This window comes from Euprymna scolopes, chromosome 12, assembly GCF_053919585.1.
Source record: "Euprymna scolopes isolate OS-2025 chromosome 12, ASM5391958v1, whole genome shotgun sequence".
Lineage (NCBI taxonomy): Eukaryota > Metazoa > Mollusca > Cephalopoda > Sepiida > Sepiolidae > Euprymna > Euprymna scolopes.
Window position 1 is genome coordinate 75,898,367 of NC_136493.1, and position 19,772 is coordinate 75,918,138.

The window sequence follows — 19,772 nt, forward strand, 5'->3', positions numbered from 1 at the left end:
TTAATAATATTGCTAAGAAAACATGTTTTACTTCATTATGCGAAGAAATTTTTTTATAATGAAAAAATTTATTAATTATTTGCTGTTTTTGAATTTTTTCATTATCGTTTTTTGTTTTACAATTGAAAAAGAATCCAATAATGACAATTTACTGATTTTAAATATTTCAATCGTTTTTTTTTAATTACAAAAATTTAAATCAATTTACTAAATAATCATTTTTTACAAAATTTATTTACAAAATTTGATAATATTTATTGATATAATTGGATGATTTAAAAATTTTCCAATTTTTTATATGCAATTCATTTTGTTTCTTCTGTCAAAAAATTATAATCAATATAATAATCGGTTTTTATAATTAGAAAATTTATAAATATTTAAAATCTTAAAAAGTGCAATAAAATGCCAATTACATTTTTATTAGTGCATAAGGCACATCTGATTCAGTGTAAATAAAATATTATTTCTTTTTGATTCTAGTATCTTTTTTTTATATAGTTTAATATTAATAGTTTTCGGTAAAATAATTTTCCGGTTAAACATTTTGTTGAGGCAGAAATCTTTTTCAAGAAAATTTGATTATTGCGTAAAGAAAAATTGAGGAAACCGATAATCGTTTAATTGAACGAAAAAGACAAAAATAGAAAAACAACAAAAAACAACAAAAAACCCTTTTTACTCGAACTTAGCATTTTCACGACACAGAAAGTATTCGTAAATGAAGACAATTATCGAATAAGAAAGAAACAAAAACAAATGTTTAATTAATGAAATTTTATTTTACAAAGAAATAAGCAAATTAGTTCAATTTCAGACGTGAATCGCACACACATCATCAGCATATTAGAAAGTCTGCAGACCGGTGTTCAACCTTTAGTCCACAATCAATTTACTTGGAAAAAGAGAGAATTCAAATTCTATATTATGTCAAATCGGAGCATATATTTAGTAAGTTTAGTCGTATAGTGTCCAACAGCAGTGGCCGGAATTACACATAGATTGATAAATTCTTATAAAGACCTAATCATTGTAAAGGGAGCAATAACAATATTATTTTATAGAAGCTAGTGTTTCATGCTTACGCAATTTTCAGTGTATAGACAACACACACAAATACACACATATAGTATTCAACGCTGTTCTTTTGTTCGTAGGGATTCATAAAAATCCTATGACTCTTACCGTATTCACATAACAGTACTTCGAAGCAAGTAGCTCAGTATGTTTATTTAGTATACATTAGTTTTTATACAAATATTTCTGACTACACATATGCATATTTGTTGCAGCTAAAACCTCGTCAGGTCGAAATATTAAATGGAAAATAAATGTTGACGAAGCAAATTATGTTGTCCAGCAGGGGACGTCATGTGATCAGAATTTCGGGTGCATTTCACATATGTAACCCAAAACATTAATACAGTTGCAAACTTATGTACAACTATGCTTGTCATTCGCACAAAAAATAGCATATTTTTCACTTTTTAGATGACCGTAGATACGGGTTTTGAGCAAAGTAGCTATCTTTCATAGACACTTGTTTACGGGATAGATTTTACTTTCTCTGACAAAACAAGATGTCTATTTTGCTAAACCAGATATTTATGGTAACTAAAATACTTATAGCTTCTGTTAAATATTGAATATCTATTTTTCTTAACACAAATATGTTAAACAATTAGAAGGTGTATTAAAGTAAATTGTTTTTGACTAATTTACCAACTGTAAAAAATAATGTCTATCGCCTGTGTATAAGGAGCGTTAGAGTCTAAGGCAGGAACTTTACAAGCTTACAATATTTATACTTGCACGCGATTTTAAGACGGCCTTTCTCGAGATTTGAGTCGAATACAAAACGTTTTTTAGATGAGGATTGCTTATTTTATTATTGAATTTTTGGGACTACTGTTCTAATTTCCAGGATCATTTTAACAACGTTTTGATCGATGTAACCCCCGACCTTCGTCAGATATATGTTTTTGAACTCGGAATCTTTCTCTTGGAAATCTGCACGGGATTGCCCTGCGGACCGTGGTGCACTGGTTATAGTACTTGGAAAAATTCGGTAGTAAAAGTGCAATTCTTCTGAAGATTAAAAGATTACTCCTCAGTGCTGGTTACCGAAAATACAATTACAAATTACTTTAGAACTCTTTCCAGTCATGGTTGACAGAACAAATGCATGCTGCAAGCGTGAATGAAATTCCGTGCAGATTTCCGAGATTTATGTAGTGATTCCTGAGTTCGACAAGGTAAAAGAGAAAATAGTTGGAAGTTACATCGACAAATGACACTCAAAATGATAACAGTCAATTCGAAGAATCCAAATAAGAGTCCGAAAATTGAGCATGCGTAAATCCATACCCATAAGATAACACCAATGTATATTTTAATGTGAAATTAAAGTGTATCATATTAATGATATCAGGAACAGTAACATTGGACAGATAAAATACGCTACTATGTCATCTCTCTCCTTTTCTCTCTCACTATGTCTCCATCTTTCTCTCTATCTCTTTCTCTCTCTCTGTCACTCTAAAAATATATGTATGTATGTATGTGTGTGTGCGCGCGCGCGCGTGTGTGCGTGCGTGTGTGTATTACGTATTTAAACAGAATTTCTACATTAAATCAAACAGGAAGGACGTTTCACACATTGGAGAATATTAAAAACGAAGACATTTTTCACGGGGAATTTAAGCATAATAGCTAACATTATTTTTTTTATTTGATGTTCCTTTCCATCTAAATGTTCGTATAAATATAAACATTAGCAACAAAAGATTATATCGAAATTCTTAGCGTTAAAATGGATGCGATTTTTTTGCGATTTGTTCTTTTCTCACATTTCTCAACCGATGTTTTCGATTTGTTTGTGGTAGAAAATAATTAAATCAAACAGTTTTTTATTAACAATAGAATCTAAAAATATTACATTTTTTGCTTTCATTTTCATTTTGGGAATATTAATTAATTAACGAATAATAAAATCTGTGTTTATTAAAAATGGAACTGAAATAGATAATATATTTTCTTTAATTTTAATTTAAAATGGCTGTCAGATATCTAATGATTCTAATATTGTGGTGCGTAAGGTATAGAAAAGTTTAGGAAACTAGTACGAATTCTTCTGATATATAATATATGATTACTTACCACGTGGGCTAAAAATAAATTAAGTCCAATCACAACTGATCAATTTTAACCTCTTCCATTAAAAAAATAATCATATTAAAGGAATGCAGCAAGATAATTTGCACGATCAACTAATCCGCAAAAACCAGAAAAAAAACATTTGAACACAAAAATCCACAATATTTGCAACAGCAAAAAAGTAGAAATTCGCAAACAGTCAAACAGAAAAAAACAACAGCAAAAATAGAAATTTTCACAAAGTCAAACAGACATATTATTTTGATGCGACACCTAGTGTATCGCGAAATAAAACTATTGCATTGCAAGACTGCAATATAAAATATTGCGAGATTGCGAAATGAACTATTGTATTGCGATATAAAACTAATTGTAAACATTCTGTATCCATTTTAACAAAGCCAACAATATTTCGTTTTATGGCGAATCGCACATTTTTTAGTGTATAATCATTTTCAATGTGAGACAAACCTCATCGCAAACAAAAATATATTTAGCTTCATGGGAAGTTACAGGTTAGCAATTCTTGATCCCATACAAGCCCATCAGCACAATCCACTTTTTTTAGCTTACGATTATCGCAAATATAATAGGCCTTTTTGTTTCCAGGAAATGGACAATATTCTCCAGCTTTGCATGAATTAGGATCACATTTGCTAGATGGAGGTGTCACATCTCTGATACATGTTTGACCAGCTTGTGACCAAACAGTCGAAGGCGGACACGGCATTACGAAAGCATTGTTGTTTTCATCGCATTGAATGTACACTGTATTGTTTGTAGGATCAGAGTAAAAAAGAACGCTTGACGTCTGACTGCATGGGTTATATGATCTGACAGAATTAGCAACGCACGTATTAGCCTTTTGTGACCAAATTGTATCTGTTGGACAGAATTCAACTAAAGGAATTCCCTGCTCTGTGCACTGAATGAACGCTGCCGAGTTTGAAGGGTGAATAAAATAAAAGTTTCCCCCAACCATGGCATTTCTGGTGCATGGGTTGGGACCATTGAATTCCCCTCCATTGGAAGGAGGAGCGACATAAGGGTTACAGACTGACTGTTGTTCATTGTAATTTGTACTTGCTGGACAAGTGACAATTTCCATTCTTCCGGTAATCTCACACTGAATGAACATATTTTTGTAGTTTGGGTGTGGAAATCGCATTTTGTTCTTCACAATATTGTCATTGGTGCATGGATTTGTGATGTCGGGGTGGTTTGTATTATCTGAAATAAAAGAAATACACTATAGTTAAAATGTACACACACATTTATGTAGATATATATGTACTTGCGGGAGAGGGGGGGCTGGATTTATTCGATCGTAAAATACGCTTAAATATAATATTTTAATTTGTCCAGATTTCGTATATATTATTATAAGAGTCGTGATTTAAAAAAGTAAAACGTATTTGGGTGCAATCAGCTAGAATCGAAGGCAAAATTGTAGCATTCAAAGTTGGTGACGTTACCACTGTACTAACGTGATACGCACATGAACTGATTAAAATTTAAAAAATATAAAATAAATTAAGATGAATGTACAAAATGGAAAACGATTTTTTCAATTTTGACCCATTTTTGACCCCTTTAAAATCTATTTTAACCGACTAAAAACCCATAAAAGAAAAAAAAAATCCAATCATTTGAGGCCCCAAACCCCGCTCTACGACTTTTAGTTTCGGAGGAGATATGGTTTGAAAATATGGAGACAGACAGACTGACATATAGCTTTTTATATATTAGACTAACAAGCCGCCCAGCATTGCCCCGCCGTAAAATACGCTTAAATAAGATATTTTGATTAATGGTGAATTCGTATTTATTATTATATTATATTGGACCCAATATATAGTAATAATAAAAAAAAAAAATGATTCAAACCCTTAGTTATTTTGTACTACTGCCAGGATATTTCTATCTTACACTGGTCCGGTGTTGTTGATTACTTGGAATACGTTTAGAATTGTCATAAATATACATAAATACATAATTAGTCTTTTCTTCCTTGAGCATGTCGTAGAGGTGGCACTCCGAAACTGTATGGTGTAATATTGACAGGTAATGCGTTCCGGGCCAATCACCAGGTCGAGAGAAAGATTTTGAGACAACTCATACCTGGCGCTAAACTCCTTTCGGAGTGGATCAACTCTTCCGAACAACTTATTCGCTCGGCAAAATGATAATCAGCTGCTCCTCTCGTTAATTCCCGGTGAGATTCTTTTCTAGAAAACTGAAAAAGGTCATTGGCCTGATAAATCTATTTGGTAGAGTTTTGCATTCTTTCAAAAACTGAGATTCGCCACACATCCTAGGACAACCCTCGAATGCAGTCGTGAATGGGACTGGGAAAGGCGCTATCGATCGCGAGTTCCATGCAGATTCCTTTGTCAAAGTTCAACTCAAGAAAAGTAATCCTTGAATACAGACTTTTCGGATTTAGTGCATCTTCCAATGCCAGAAAAGTGAGGATAAAAAGCGTTTAAAGACCTTGAGGCTGTTCTCAGGCATGGGAAGTCGGTAATGGAGGGGAAAAGACGTAAGTGGCGCACACTTAAGCTCTACCATTTAAGCAGAATTTCATTCGAATCCAAGTTTTAACTGACGCTTTGATATTTGATGACTCTGACTACTTCCGTTCGATCTAGAGGCTCTGTCTGAAACACGCCGAGGATTCGAAACCGAGTTATCTGTCCAGTAAAGAAGCCTAAAAATGGTATATACTACAATTTAATCTTAGCAAAAAAAAAAAAAAAAAAAAAAAAGAAAGAAAGAAAGAAAGAAAAACTACAAGGAAACAACAAAAGTATTTCTATGTTTAAGCATTTTTAAATGATTGGAAAATTAACCCTGATTTAATTTATTATTGTATTATCAATGAGGGTGTCCAGTGGAAGGGGGTCTAGTGTAGTAAATTTTCTATTGTTATGATACTATCCTTTCGGACATTACCGTCTTTTTATAGAAAGCTCCTCCCAGTATTACTTTATCCATTTTGGAGAGAGTAGCGTAGTATCTGTTGTGTTACCATAATACCATTCTCCCAGGCATTACCCCCTCTTTTGAAAAATATGAAGAGTGAATCCTCCCAAATTCCGTATTTACAGTACAGATTCGTTACTTATAATATTTTCTCAGAGCTAGTTTCTCCGTTTTTAGGGAGAAGTAATATTGTATCTATTCTGTTATCATAATTAACTTTTTTTTGATAGGTCCTCTCATTTATTACTACTTCATTTAATGCGTCAGTGTAGTGTTATACGATCATTCCAGGCTCGCAAACATATTTGCCAGTGTATGAACAAGTAAAATTATAGAGGAATAAAAGACGATTCAAATCAGGTATAGGTTGTTTAAACAGTTACATTCAATTTAGCTTAAATTTGTGGTTTTTGAAAAAATGACAAGTGCAGACTTTCTTTTTGGCGCCATTATATATATATATATATATATATATATATATATATATATATATATATATATATGAGTATTGATTTAATAAAGCGTTATTCTTGTTTTGATTTTTTGATAATGTATATATCTCATGTCCTAAAGTGAATTATTTTATTTCTATTTGTTCAGACAGAATTAAAATCATGAATTAGGACTTCGGTAATACAAAAACAAAAACAAAATCAAACAATATTCATAAGAGCACTTTTGCAATTATAAATTAAAAAGACCAAATACTTCCTGGTCGTTCTTATTTTGCTTTCAAGCTAACTAAAAATCAATTACCTTCAAGTCCACTGTTATTAAATACGCATTGCACTGTTCTCTGCGATAATCAAATTCTGTCCATTCTACCCATAAGTTTGTTCATTGCCCAAATGATAATGTCTTTAACTCTTGTCCTCGAGTGGCCTTTGGATTTTAACAACAGTGTATCAATGCGAAATCAGAAGGATATACGTACCAAAAAGATGTTTAAATAATTCCATAATTTCATCGTCAGTACATTTTCTTTCCACTCCATTGTATTTACAGACTACTTCGATATCTGAAAATAAAAGTGAAATGTGACAATTACATGTTTCTTGATGTAAATAGGCAAACTAGAGGTGTAGTAAATTAACTCAGCAACCAGTAGAAGAGTTACGCATATGAATACTATAAGCTGAACTTATTTTGAAGTGGATTCACAAAAGATTTTTCCCGCCACGCAAACAGTTGAAATTCGGGACCCGTACGAATAGGATATTCTGTGGTTGGCTTTTCTAACAGCCCGCCATGGAATCTACTATAGAGCTTGGCGTCTTACATTTCGTAAAGTTTACCATTGGGTGTTTAATATCGTCCCAGTTCTAATGAAATAAAAAGGTATTTTTATTACATAGCAATACTGTTATTTACTCTTTCTCTTTACTACCAAAAGTGTATTTCATAAAACTGTATTTAACATGTAGCCAACGGAGTCGTTGAATTTTTGTGTGGTCATTTAAGATATCCATTCGTTTTAACTTCAGACATATTAAATGGCTATCTATACTAAATGCCGACGACCTGCAGATTGATTTTCAAGCAAAAATATTATGCAAGCGCAAAAAAGAAAAAAATCAAACAAACACAAACAAACAAAAAACATGATTCTATTTCAATATAATAAAATATTCTCTTAAAAATCAGTATTTAAAGTTCTTTCTTATATGCACATTTCTTTATACTTTAAAGCATAGCTCTCTTAAAGTTAAAATTCCTTTCAAGTTCTCATCTGAAAACTCTCATGCAATAATAAGGTAAAATTTATGTTTTCTCCAATTGAAGTTACAAAGCAAATATTCACTGACGAAAACATCGATTAGTATATGCATGTAAATATCTTTTTTGGGTATGAAAAACTGATTGATATTGTTCTTTCTTTATGTTGAAGGTCAAAAACATTTATTTGCCTTTCACTGGCCTAGTTTGTCAAAAAGACATAAGGTAAATCACTATTACCAGTTGTTCTTGCATTACCCTTTAGGGAGCTTTCTTTTTCGGAACATTACAATTCTGAGTTACCACAATTGAGAAAGAATGATTTAGTCTATCGTACTATTAAAAACTTGAGCTGGAGAGAGAGAATAGAAATATCAAGGAATTAGAATTTCATCTCCAGACTTAAAAACGCTTACAGACTGAAATGATTATTGTCTAAACATGCACGGAGGAAATAATACTATATCTTAAAAATATATTAATATACATTAAATATTAAAATACATTAAGCTGTTTAGTTTGAAATATGGTGTCTGATATACATTTATGTCCAGATAATTGTGTATAAGATCGAACCCTTCCATTCGAACAAAATGTTTAATCTCAAATTAAGTCTGTCAGATCCACGAAATTAGACATTGCCAGTCTCCGCTTGACAAAATCAATATGTAATATTTAATAGCCATTTAATTTTGTAAAAGTTTAACCTATATTATTAATAACTTTTAAAAATTATATTCAAGAAAGTCGTACCAGAAAATAATTTAAATGTTTTCGTATAACTGCTATTAAATATAAAAGATGCTAACGAAATATTCGTCTTTTACGGACTTACTTCCTTTTGGGACAAAATATAAAAATTTAGGAATAAAACCCTCCATGAAACAAAAAGGTATAATTTGAAAATAAGAAACGCAAAGCAAATTTTAAATAAATAAACTACTCGGCTACTCTGTAAAGTCACACACGCACACGCACACGCACACGCACACACACACACACACACACACACACACACACACACACACACACACACACACACACACACACACACACACACACACACACACACACACACATATATATATACACATATATGCACATATATAGAGATATATATGCATGTACATATATACACATATATGCGCATATATATGTACATATATATGCATATACACATATATACTACACATGCATGTACATATATATACACATATATATACACACACATATATACATATATATTCACACACATACACACGCACACACACACACACATATATATATATATAAAATTGTTATCAAGTAAGATCTTTGACTTAGTTGTTGTTTCGTATATATATATATATATATATATATATATATATATATATATATATATATATATATATATATATATATACTATTTTAACGAAAATCCAGACTTCAAAAATGGGATCCTTAATTTTAAATGCAGAATGAGATTGAACTAAGTATAAAGTTATGGTAAACTTTATTTCCTTATTGAATAAGGTAGCCGATATTTTTGTAAATAAATAAAGCTATACGATACGAAACTAACATAGATTCGTAACGATTTAACTTAGTTGATTAGTCCGGATTAAAGATATTAAAAAAAAAAAATTAAAAAATTAAAAAATAAGTTAAATTAAAGAAATATAGAAATCTAATTTAAGAAATCAATGAATAGTATTACTAAAACATATTAAATGAATATAGGTAATCAGTGGTAACATTGTATGATATTTAGTTTGAAATTCTTTTTTTCTAAATAGAGATACGAAAATAGGTAGATATATAAATCTTTAAAAAATACTTTGCAAGGATGCGATAGAGGTAAAATAGTTTCGCTTGTTTTCTTTTCCTTATAAAGGAAATGTTTTCCCATAATGTTTTATTGTTAAAGTGTTTTTTATTCAATAAGTCTGAAGAAAGGCTGTTCCAGTGAAAGTTTTCAAACGACATAATGTTTGAATTTGTGCTAATGGTTTTGAAACAATTTTAAATAACAATGAAATAAACTTTTTATTGCTATCAACCCATTCTTTGAAGTCTTGATTTTTTAAACAGTATATGAATGCTCAATTATAGAAATATGATACAGTTTAAGTCATCTCTTTTTGGCTTAAAATTTATTGGTATATGAACGAATTATATAAACCCAGTATAATTCGGAATACTACAAATAAGACTATATATATATATATATATATATATATATATATATATATATATATATATATATATATATATAGTCTTATTTGTATATATATATATATATGTATATGTATATATATATACTAGCAAAAGTACCCGTCGTTGACTGGGTTCAAAAACAACCTACAGAAAATGGACTCTGATTTATGAAAGTATGATAGGTTATGAAAAGGAAGGGTTGTAAAGAGATAGCTTCGAATTTGGGGGTATCAAAACCAAAGCAAAATATGATGAAAGTAAAAATAAAATAGATAAACCTCATAATTTATTATACCATACCTGTTCACACTGAAGCACTTATCACAATGTTCTGTGGATCAATATTAAGAAACCTTGTTAAACCTTGTGACATGTTTCCATTCTATGAAGGTAAGGTGCGAACGAACACCCCATAATTTTATTATACCATCTTTCTTCAAACTTAAACATAATTATCAAAGTATACTTACGCAGATAGATATGAAAAGTTTTTATTAAAGTTTGTGCCTTCCATTCTATGAAGGCCAGGCGCGAACACAGACCCCACAATTTTATTATACCATCCCTATTTAAGTTAAAACATACTTATCAAAGTATTATTATGTACATTTATATAAAAAACACTTGTAAACGTTTTTTTTTAAATTTTTACATTTTTTATTTCCATACTTTGTGGACCAGGCGCGAACGCAGACCCCACAATTTTTATGAACCACCGTTCTGACAGATCAAACATACCTATTCCTGTGTCTCGATACATCTTCTATCATTATATGTAATCAGTTTTTTAAAAATAGTCAACCATATAGGAGCCTATTCGTGACCACACACACACACACACACACACACACACACACACACACACACACACACACACACACACACACACACACACACACAGTAGAAGTTTGTAAAAAAAAAAATTTTTTTTAATTCACGAACCGGTTTAAAAAAATCAAAATGGCAGCGACTTTGAAATGGAGAGCCCAGTTTTCAATTTGAAGGAGGAGCACCTGAGCATTCTGTGTTTACAATTTAAGAGAGTTCCGTCAACGTAAGGAATACTTATAACCATATTTTAATGTTTTCCATTATTTTGTGCTTGAGGAATATTCGATTATGGCATGTGTAGTTTATATAAAAATTCATTTAAGTAGTTATCGCCTGAAATTTCGTTTTAATTTCAGTTCGCTGAAATTATTTCAAGTAAAGAGCATTAAAAACTATTTCAAAACAAGAAAAACATGAACTGAATTTTTATTGACTATGGTAATATTTATTTCTTGTATATTCATTTTTTCGGGTAGTCATTTGTTGGCTTTTCTGCTAAACACTCTTACTAAATAATATCGACGAAATATCGAAAAACAAAGAAACAAAAAAAGTTTTGAAAAATAACGAAGCTTTACTTACTTTAGTAAAATAATCCGAAACAGCAAAATAGAATATTAAAAAGGTAAACACGTAATTACTTTAAGTCTTTAAAGCAAAAAATCTATATAAATATGAATAACAAGAAAATGGCGCCCTTTTCAAGCAGAATAGCTTCGTTTCAGTTTTACAGTATTGAACGGTGTAGTATTGCGCCGTCGGATTAAGAACGTGAATTCATGAGGTGAATTTATTCGACACAATATGATCCAATTAAAAAAAATAAATAAAAGCTAACGTGAATTAAGATTAAAGTTAAGGTGTTATTGTGGACCCTAACCCCTTTTAAAAAACCTTTTTAAACTTTGTGACATATTTACATTCTATGGAGGTCAGGCGCGAACGAACACCCAATAATTTTATCATACCGTATTTCTTCAAACTGAAACATAATTATCAAAGTATAGTTACGCAGATAGATATGAAAAGCCTTTGCCATATTTCCCTGGAGTACAGGCGCGAACGCAGACCCCACAATTTTATTATACCATCCCTATTTAAGTTAAAATATACTTATCAAAGTATTCTTATGTACATCTATATCAAAACTCGTATACACGTTTTTTGTTTTTCATTTTTTATTTCCATACTTTGGGGGCCAGGCGCGAACGCAGACCCCACAATTTTTATGAACCACCGTTCTGCCAGATCAAACATACCCATTCCTGATCCTCGATACATCTTCTATCATTTTATGTAATTAGTTTTTTTAAAATAGTCAACCATATAGGCGCCTATTCCTGACCACGCACACACACACACACACACGCTCGCGCGTTCAGCATTATATATATATATATATATATATATATATATATATATATATATATATATATTCCTTAGGGAAATTAGTGGAAAAATAGTGCTCAAACATGCAATAAAAGCATAACATTTACTTATTTATAGATATGCAGGTATAGAGTATTAATGAAAACAGTGTTCCACAATGAGACCTGATACAACTTAAAGAGAAATCCCTCAGAACTTATGTCCCGATGATTGGGTAGATAACATTTTTCCCATTTTCTTTTCTTCCGCAAACACGAGCGGCTCCCCTCATGAAACCGCGTTTTTTTCAATGATTATATATTTATAAATTAAGAAAAATATATAAAAGTACGTACGTGTATTTTGTGGATTTACACTTATATTATAATGAGGATTGGTGCAGTGTGGGTTCGCTGAATTCGGGCGTATTTCTGAGACGACACTCACATAAAGCTTTCTCTTCGGATCGCTGTGAATCCACGCGGAGACACCTTCACTGGCAGAGGATTTGTCGTCGTAGAGAGCAGCGTTTGGCTTCGGATATGATGAGGATGTGTACACATGCACTACGCCACAAACAACATTGACCTATAAAAATAATGAAAATCCATTCAATTGTTATAAATCTGTGATTTGGAAAAACTGAGTAGAAAATGAATCTGTAACTAAAAACACCCATTACGAAAAATTATCTTGCAATATTTGACGTTCGTATATATGTGCTGTAGCCATAACGAGCTGAAAATAAATAAAACAACATGGAAGTAATAAACATATTTAGAGAAATTAAAGAAGTAATGCTTACCAGACACAACGACACAAGAGGGATGCTTGCAACACATTCTTCAACACACCACCCACCAACCCCGTCACGCGACCATCAGATGTGTCAATCTGTCATTAAAACTTATATATACAGAAATAAAAAAAAAAACAAACAATATATTTTTATAACAAGCTGCGTGCGTTTTCTATTCCACTGACGAGTGTTTAAGTAAAAAAAAAAAAAATGACAAAAATTGTTATTTTTGAAATTAAATAGATTTAAATGAGATTGACGGCTCGGCCATCATCATCATCATCATCATCATCATCATCATCATCATCATCATCGTGAAATATATAAGGTGTGTAATTGTGTAAAAAAGTTATTCTTTTCATGGTTTAATTGTATACAGTTTTTCTTTTTAACAGTTTTGATAGGAAGCAATATTTATACGTCTAACAATATTTTGAAGCCTCTGGTTTACCACTGTGTAATGGATTCTGTGATAATATTCCTCTATATGCTTTTGAAAATAAATCGAATAGGATAGATTTTTGTATCTTTCCCTTTAGATTCATTGGTATCTATCCTAATTAGTAAATTTTCTGAAGACGTTGGTTGGTCGATACGAAACCGATTTCTTCCTTTTCGTGATTAATTATTTACTTTTCTCTCATACATTATGTCAACATGACATTTTATCTAATGATATACCAAGTATTTTATCTACCTATCCACCATCAGTGCGGGTGTTGATATGTATGCATAAAATAGACTGTTTTGTGGTGTATTGAACGTACATACTGGTTATCAATATATCAGTGCGTGAATTCTGTGTGTTTAACATCAATAAACCGTTTAATCAATATCAAACAGTTCTGTAGATGGACTACAGACTCTAGTTCAGCAAAATGCCCCTTGCTGACGAAAATACATATAGACACGCATACCTTCAGTTGTGTTTCTTTGTCACCGCTTTTATCTTCGAAACCAAATGTGAATTAACAAAGACAATTTTTATTCCAGTTTTAAGTGTAGCAGTCAGGTAAGTCTTTGGGGACTCCATTCTACACACTTCCGTTGATTACATTATTGGAACCTTTGTCGTCTCAGCTTCCCAACTCTGACTCCGCTAGTTCCTCAGTTATCATTATTATATAATAAATTGCTTTCATTAGTTGTTAAACTTCAACCTATTCCGAAAATAGACAAATGCATCATCTTTGACGATTGAAATGAGGCCAGCATTTGTTATTATCATCGACTGTTATTGGAAAATTCTTATCTGGCAACCATTTATCTATTTGTTTCAAAGCTGTATTATCCTTTAATTCCTGAAGCTTAGTTGTGTAAATTTCATATTTAACTAGTTAACCTACTCGATTAGGTCCAAATCTGTCATACACACTAATTAAATTGTATTATTTTATTATTATTATTATTATTGAATTAATGCAATCTAGATGCTATTAATGCATGAATTTCTCACTAAAAATTCATTGCCACGAAAATATCCCAAGTAACCTAATACATTTAAGCGTGTAGAAGTGACGATTAAGGATCCTATAATAGGTATCAAGAACTAATATTCGGCTCATAATTCAGAGGAAGCCATGGAAATCCTCAAATATGCTTAATGTGTACAAATTAATTTTTAAAAATTAAAAAAAAATTCATAAAAATGTCATTAAATTTAGCCAAATATGACGAATAATGCCTTACCCTTATAGTGGTCTTCCCTTTAGGGTTGTTTGATGGGTGAACAATTAATCTTTGCACTTTGGTGTAACCGTTGGGTGCTAGCTTGTTGTTACGACTGAAAACATCAGTTGCGGTTCCATCAACTATAAAAGGGGCTAAAAAAGAAAAACAAATGGTAATAAAATCATCAATCGCATTACTGAACGTGTGTCTCACCTATTTTATCATGTTACATTTTTGCCACTAACTATAATAAAATATACTCCCTTTCTTTCCTTCTCTTTCTAAGTTGAACTCACTGGCTAGTGAAATAATAAACTGCGTATAAATACAATGCTATTTGTATAAACAAGCGAAGTTTTCGGCAGTGGACTATGTTTATAAATGTGATTTCACCTATCTCATCGATAGTCAGATAGCCAAGGACTTATAAACGCCGATTATCGTCTAGATAGTCAAGTTTCGATTTTTGGGGGAAGTTGCTTTGTTTAACCATACTGGAAAACTGCGATACAGCGAAAAAGAAAAATATCATTACAAGCTGTAGTACTATTCAATTGGTAGTTGGAGAGAATATATATATATATATATATATATATATATATATATATATATATATATAATTGTAAATTTAGCAGCCTATGTCCTTTGTGAGAAACAATCGAAAGTCCAATGTATTTCGTCGATTACATTTTCTGTCCAAGGAGTTATTTCTATTAGTAAGACATGCTTCTCGATAAATACATTTCGTTTTCATTGGCTACTCACCTATGTCGATTTGCTAATGAAATTTTTCCGTTTGTCACAAGTATGGAAATTTTAAATTGCATCAAAAATCCCTATTTATTTATATTACTACGATTTAAGTTCATTTCTTCATTAGTAATTATACATTTTATTTCTGGCGATAAATAAAAAAAATCGCTTATTCTAAACTATTTAATCAATTACATTACGATGTCTACAATTATTTGCCGATTTACATTTAAAAACGAAAATGATCTAAAAAGATTATTAAAGTTTAAACAAACACATAAAATTAATTCTTCTTATTTTCAACAAAAAAACGACGTAGATTTTCCCTGTTTATTTCCTCCGGTTGTCTTTTGTAGTAAAGAACAGAAATAATAAAAAAATAAGACGATTGCAGGAAAATAAGGAGAATCCGTGTCGTTGTTTTGTGGAGAAATACATGTTAGTGGATGGAAGACATATTAAAAACATATTTTCTATTCGTGGTTATTTAAGCGATATCTTATGATTTCTTTGTGTGTTAGAGCTTAATAGTATTTTGCTTACATTGTGAATTCTTTTAAAACATTTCTTAAATTCTTACATTTCCTTCTCCTGTTAGTAACATATGCAGTTAACGTTTCAGGAAATCCAACTACCTTTCGAGATAACTATCCAGACCACATTGTTAATCCTCAAACACAAGAAGCAAACGGCAACCATTTCGATGATAGAAACCAGATCGGCTGCACCGTAGAATATCTAATATTAACACCATTTGTGCTTGAATTAAATTGTTCCTGCGTTTTACAGACTAAGCCGGTTATAATCTGCAGCAGAAAAATACTATGGCTATCAATTAAAATTGTCTGGACACATAATACTGACCCTAACCCCAGACACATATCCATAACATTATTTAAATGAAATCTAGTATTTTATTTTAATAGCTTGAAACATTGCATTATTTGTGAATTGGGCATGTCATGGGAAGAATACATAACATTGGCGAAGCAGAGATATAAAACCAGACACTGTGAACAATGTCGACAAAATACATCGAATATTAAAGTCTGACGCAATAGAAGTTGCAGGAATCTTACAGAACAATCGTTGAAAAATATCACAAATACTGTACTTTCAACTTCTTCCAAATTGATTTGGTTAATAAAGAGCCATAAAGAAGGTATAAACGATTTTCAAACCATAGGGATCGTTATTCATAAGAGTTATTTGCCTGGTCATAAAGAGCTCAGTTATACGTAGAGTATTCTTACTTGTTGAGATTGGATAGCTCAGGTCAAGACATGAGATTGAGTCTCTTGTAATCGAAAAGTGTTGTTGCTTTCAAAGAAGCGACCTGAACATGTTAGTGACAAGTCAAGATGGTAAGTTTTCAGTGTTATGTAGTAATTTGGAAAGAAAATGCCGAATCATGCCACGAAGAATCTGTTATATAAAAGACAGTTTTCTCTATTTGTGTCCAGCTAAAGAGGAATCGGTTGTGCGGAAAAGAAAGATATGTTTGAGTAGAGAAAGATAGAGAGACGAATAGAGAGAGTTAGAGAGATATAAGTTTCAATAGAAATATATTACACTTTTGCTCCGTTCAATGCCGGGGAGGTCTGCCAGTTCTATAATATATCATACGGAATTATTCAGTCTTTCGTCACAGAAACTGGTTGCAATTATGCCGCATTACGTGCCAAGTATCTTTTGCAAACGCTGTTTTTTTTCAAGACCCTAAATACGACAATCCATAAAGCAAACACTGCCAATCATCGATAAAGTAAACCGAATTAATCCCCTAATCTACAAAGTGAATCAAACGTATTGTGAACTGAAAATTATAATCTGTTTGTAAAATTTTTCTTTCTAACCTGTAAAATACACGATCTTTAGAAAGTGACTATATTACAGCAATACTTGTCTGGAAAAAGGTTGATGCATCAATCGGACTAAAATAGTAAGTGAGAAAATATGTGATCGTATAAAAAATGTTCTTACATTCACAAGCTTTACGTGTGATCTGCTGAACAATAGCTATTATTTCTGCATATCTTGACATCTTGAAGAAATGGGTGCAACTTGGAACCGATGCAACAGAACGCATTTCGTAATTTCTCACGTGTCCAAATCCAAGGGTGAAAATTGTAACGTTTTTACTTTTTAGTTTATTAGCAGCAATAAGAGTCGAATAATAACTATTCGAATATCCATCGGTGATCATGATAAGTACTTTCGGCACATCTGGACGATCATCTTGAAAGGTTGTATAAGCTAAATTGAGGGCTGCAGCCGTGTTTGTGGAACCACCAGTATATGAAATCGAATCAATTTTTTTTTCCAGGGAGGGTAAGTCACTGTGTGAAGTTAAAGCAATAGAAACGTCAGCTACACTTGCAAAGCGAATGACACCAACACGAACAAAATCGTAACCAATGTTCAAACCTCCGACCACAGCTTTTAAGAACTTGAGTTTTCTACCGAAGTCGTTTCCTGTAATACTACTGGATGCGTCGATTGCAAAAATCAGATCCAATTTTGGGGAGAAGCAAGCTGGAAAAATATAAAAAGATAAATTAATTTTAAAGATTTTTATTCAGTATTTTGAACAGAAGCAACATTCATTTATAAATCACACAAATGATTGACATTCATTGCAGTTGATTTTTATATGACTCGAAGTTAAACATAATTAATTTTTTTACAGCGTTCTCAATTAGTTTAGGAATTATCGAGATCTAAGGTATTTTAAATATATATATATTGTTTTCAATCAAGATTAGTGTTCAGAATCATTTTAAAAATGTATATTGCTTTTAATAAAAAATATAGTGTTCTGAATCACTTTAAAGATATATATATATAGTTTTCAATTAAAAATATAGTGGTCTTAATCATATAAAAATTATATTGTTTTTAATAAAAAATATAGTGCTCTGAATCATTTTAAAAATGTATATTTTTTTTAATAAAAAATATAGTGTCCTGAATCATTTTAAAAATGTATATTGCTTTTAATAAAAAATATAGTGTTCTGAATCATTTTAAAGATATATATATAGTTTTCAATTAAAAATATAGTGGTCTTAATCATATAAAAATTATATTGTTTTTAATAAAAAAAATATAGTGTCCTGAATTATTTTACAAATGTACATATTGCTTTTAATAAAAAATATAGTGTCCTGAATCATTTTAAAAATGTATATTGTTTTTAATAAAAAATATAGTGTTCTGAATCATTTTAAAGATATATATAGTTTTAAATAAAAATATAATGATCTTAATCATTACAAAAAGTATATTGTTTTTAATAAAAAAAATAGTGTCATGAATCATTTTAAAAATGCATATGGCTTTTATAAAAATATAGTGTCCTGAATCATTTAAAAAATGTATATTGTTTTTAATCAGAAATATAGTCCCCTGACTCATTTTAAAAATATATATTATTTTTAATAAAAAAATATAGTGCCCTGAATCATTTTGAAAATGAATAGTGTTTTTAATTCAAAATATAGTGTTCTGCATCATTTTAAAATGTATAGTGTTTTCAATTAAAAATATAGTGATCTTAATCATTTAAAAATGTACATTGTTTTCAATAAAAAATATAGTATTCTGAATCATTTTAAAAATGTATAGTATTTTCAATTAAAAATATAGTATTCTGAATTATTTACAAAAGGTATAATGTTTTTAATCAAAATATAATTTCGTGAATCATTTAAAAATGTATAGTGTTTTCAATTAAAAATATAGTATTCTGAATTTTTTAAAAAATGTATAATGTTTTTAATCCAACATATAGTATTCTGAATCATTTTAAAAATTTATAGTGTTTTCAATTAAAAATATAGTATTCTGAATCATTTTAAAATGTATAGTATTTTCAATTAAAAATATAGTATTCTGAATCATCTTAAAATGTATAATGTTTTTAATCAAAAATATAGTGTCCTGAAACATTTCAAAAATGTATAGTATTTTCAATTAAAATATAGTATTCTGAATCATTTTAAAATGTATAGTATTTTCAATTAAAATATAGTATTCTGAATTATTTTAAAATGTATAATGTTTTTAATAAAAAATATAGTATTCTGAATCATTTTAAAAATGTATAATGTTTTTAATAAAAAATATAGTGTTCTGAATTATTTTAAAAATGTATAGTGATTCCAATTAAAATATAGTATTGTGAATAATTAAAAAAATGTATAGTGTTTTTAATAAAAAATATAGTGTTCTAAATCTTTTTAAAACTGTATATTTTTTAATAAAAAATATTGTGTTCGGAATCGTTATAAAAATA

General features: G+C 30.3%; 1 protein-coding gene across 1 annotated transcript in view; it reads right to left on the reverse strand.

The window, feature by feature from the left end:
* Positions 1-762: 762 nt before the first annotated feature.
* The window catches only part of LOC145291349 (uncharacterized), a 39,250-nt gene continuing 20,240 nt past the window's right edge, over positions 763-19,772 (reverse strand). The window contains exons 3-7 of the mRNA XM_080137114.1: positions 17,459-18,010; positions 14,741-14,874; positions 12,609-12,840; positions 7,076-7,159; positions 763-4,386 (exon numbers count right to left, since the gene is read on the reverse strand). Coding sequence (XP_079993240.1) covers positions 3,656-4,386; positions 7,076-7,159; positions 12,609-12,840; positions 14,741-14,874; positions 17,459-18,010 — 1,733 coding nt within the window. The 3' untranslated portion in view covers positions 763-3,655. The remainder of the gene's footprint in view (positions 4,387-7,075; positions 7,160-12,608; positions 12,841-14,740; positions 14,875-17,458; positions 18,011-19,772) is intronic.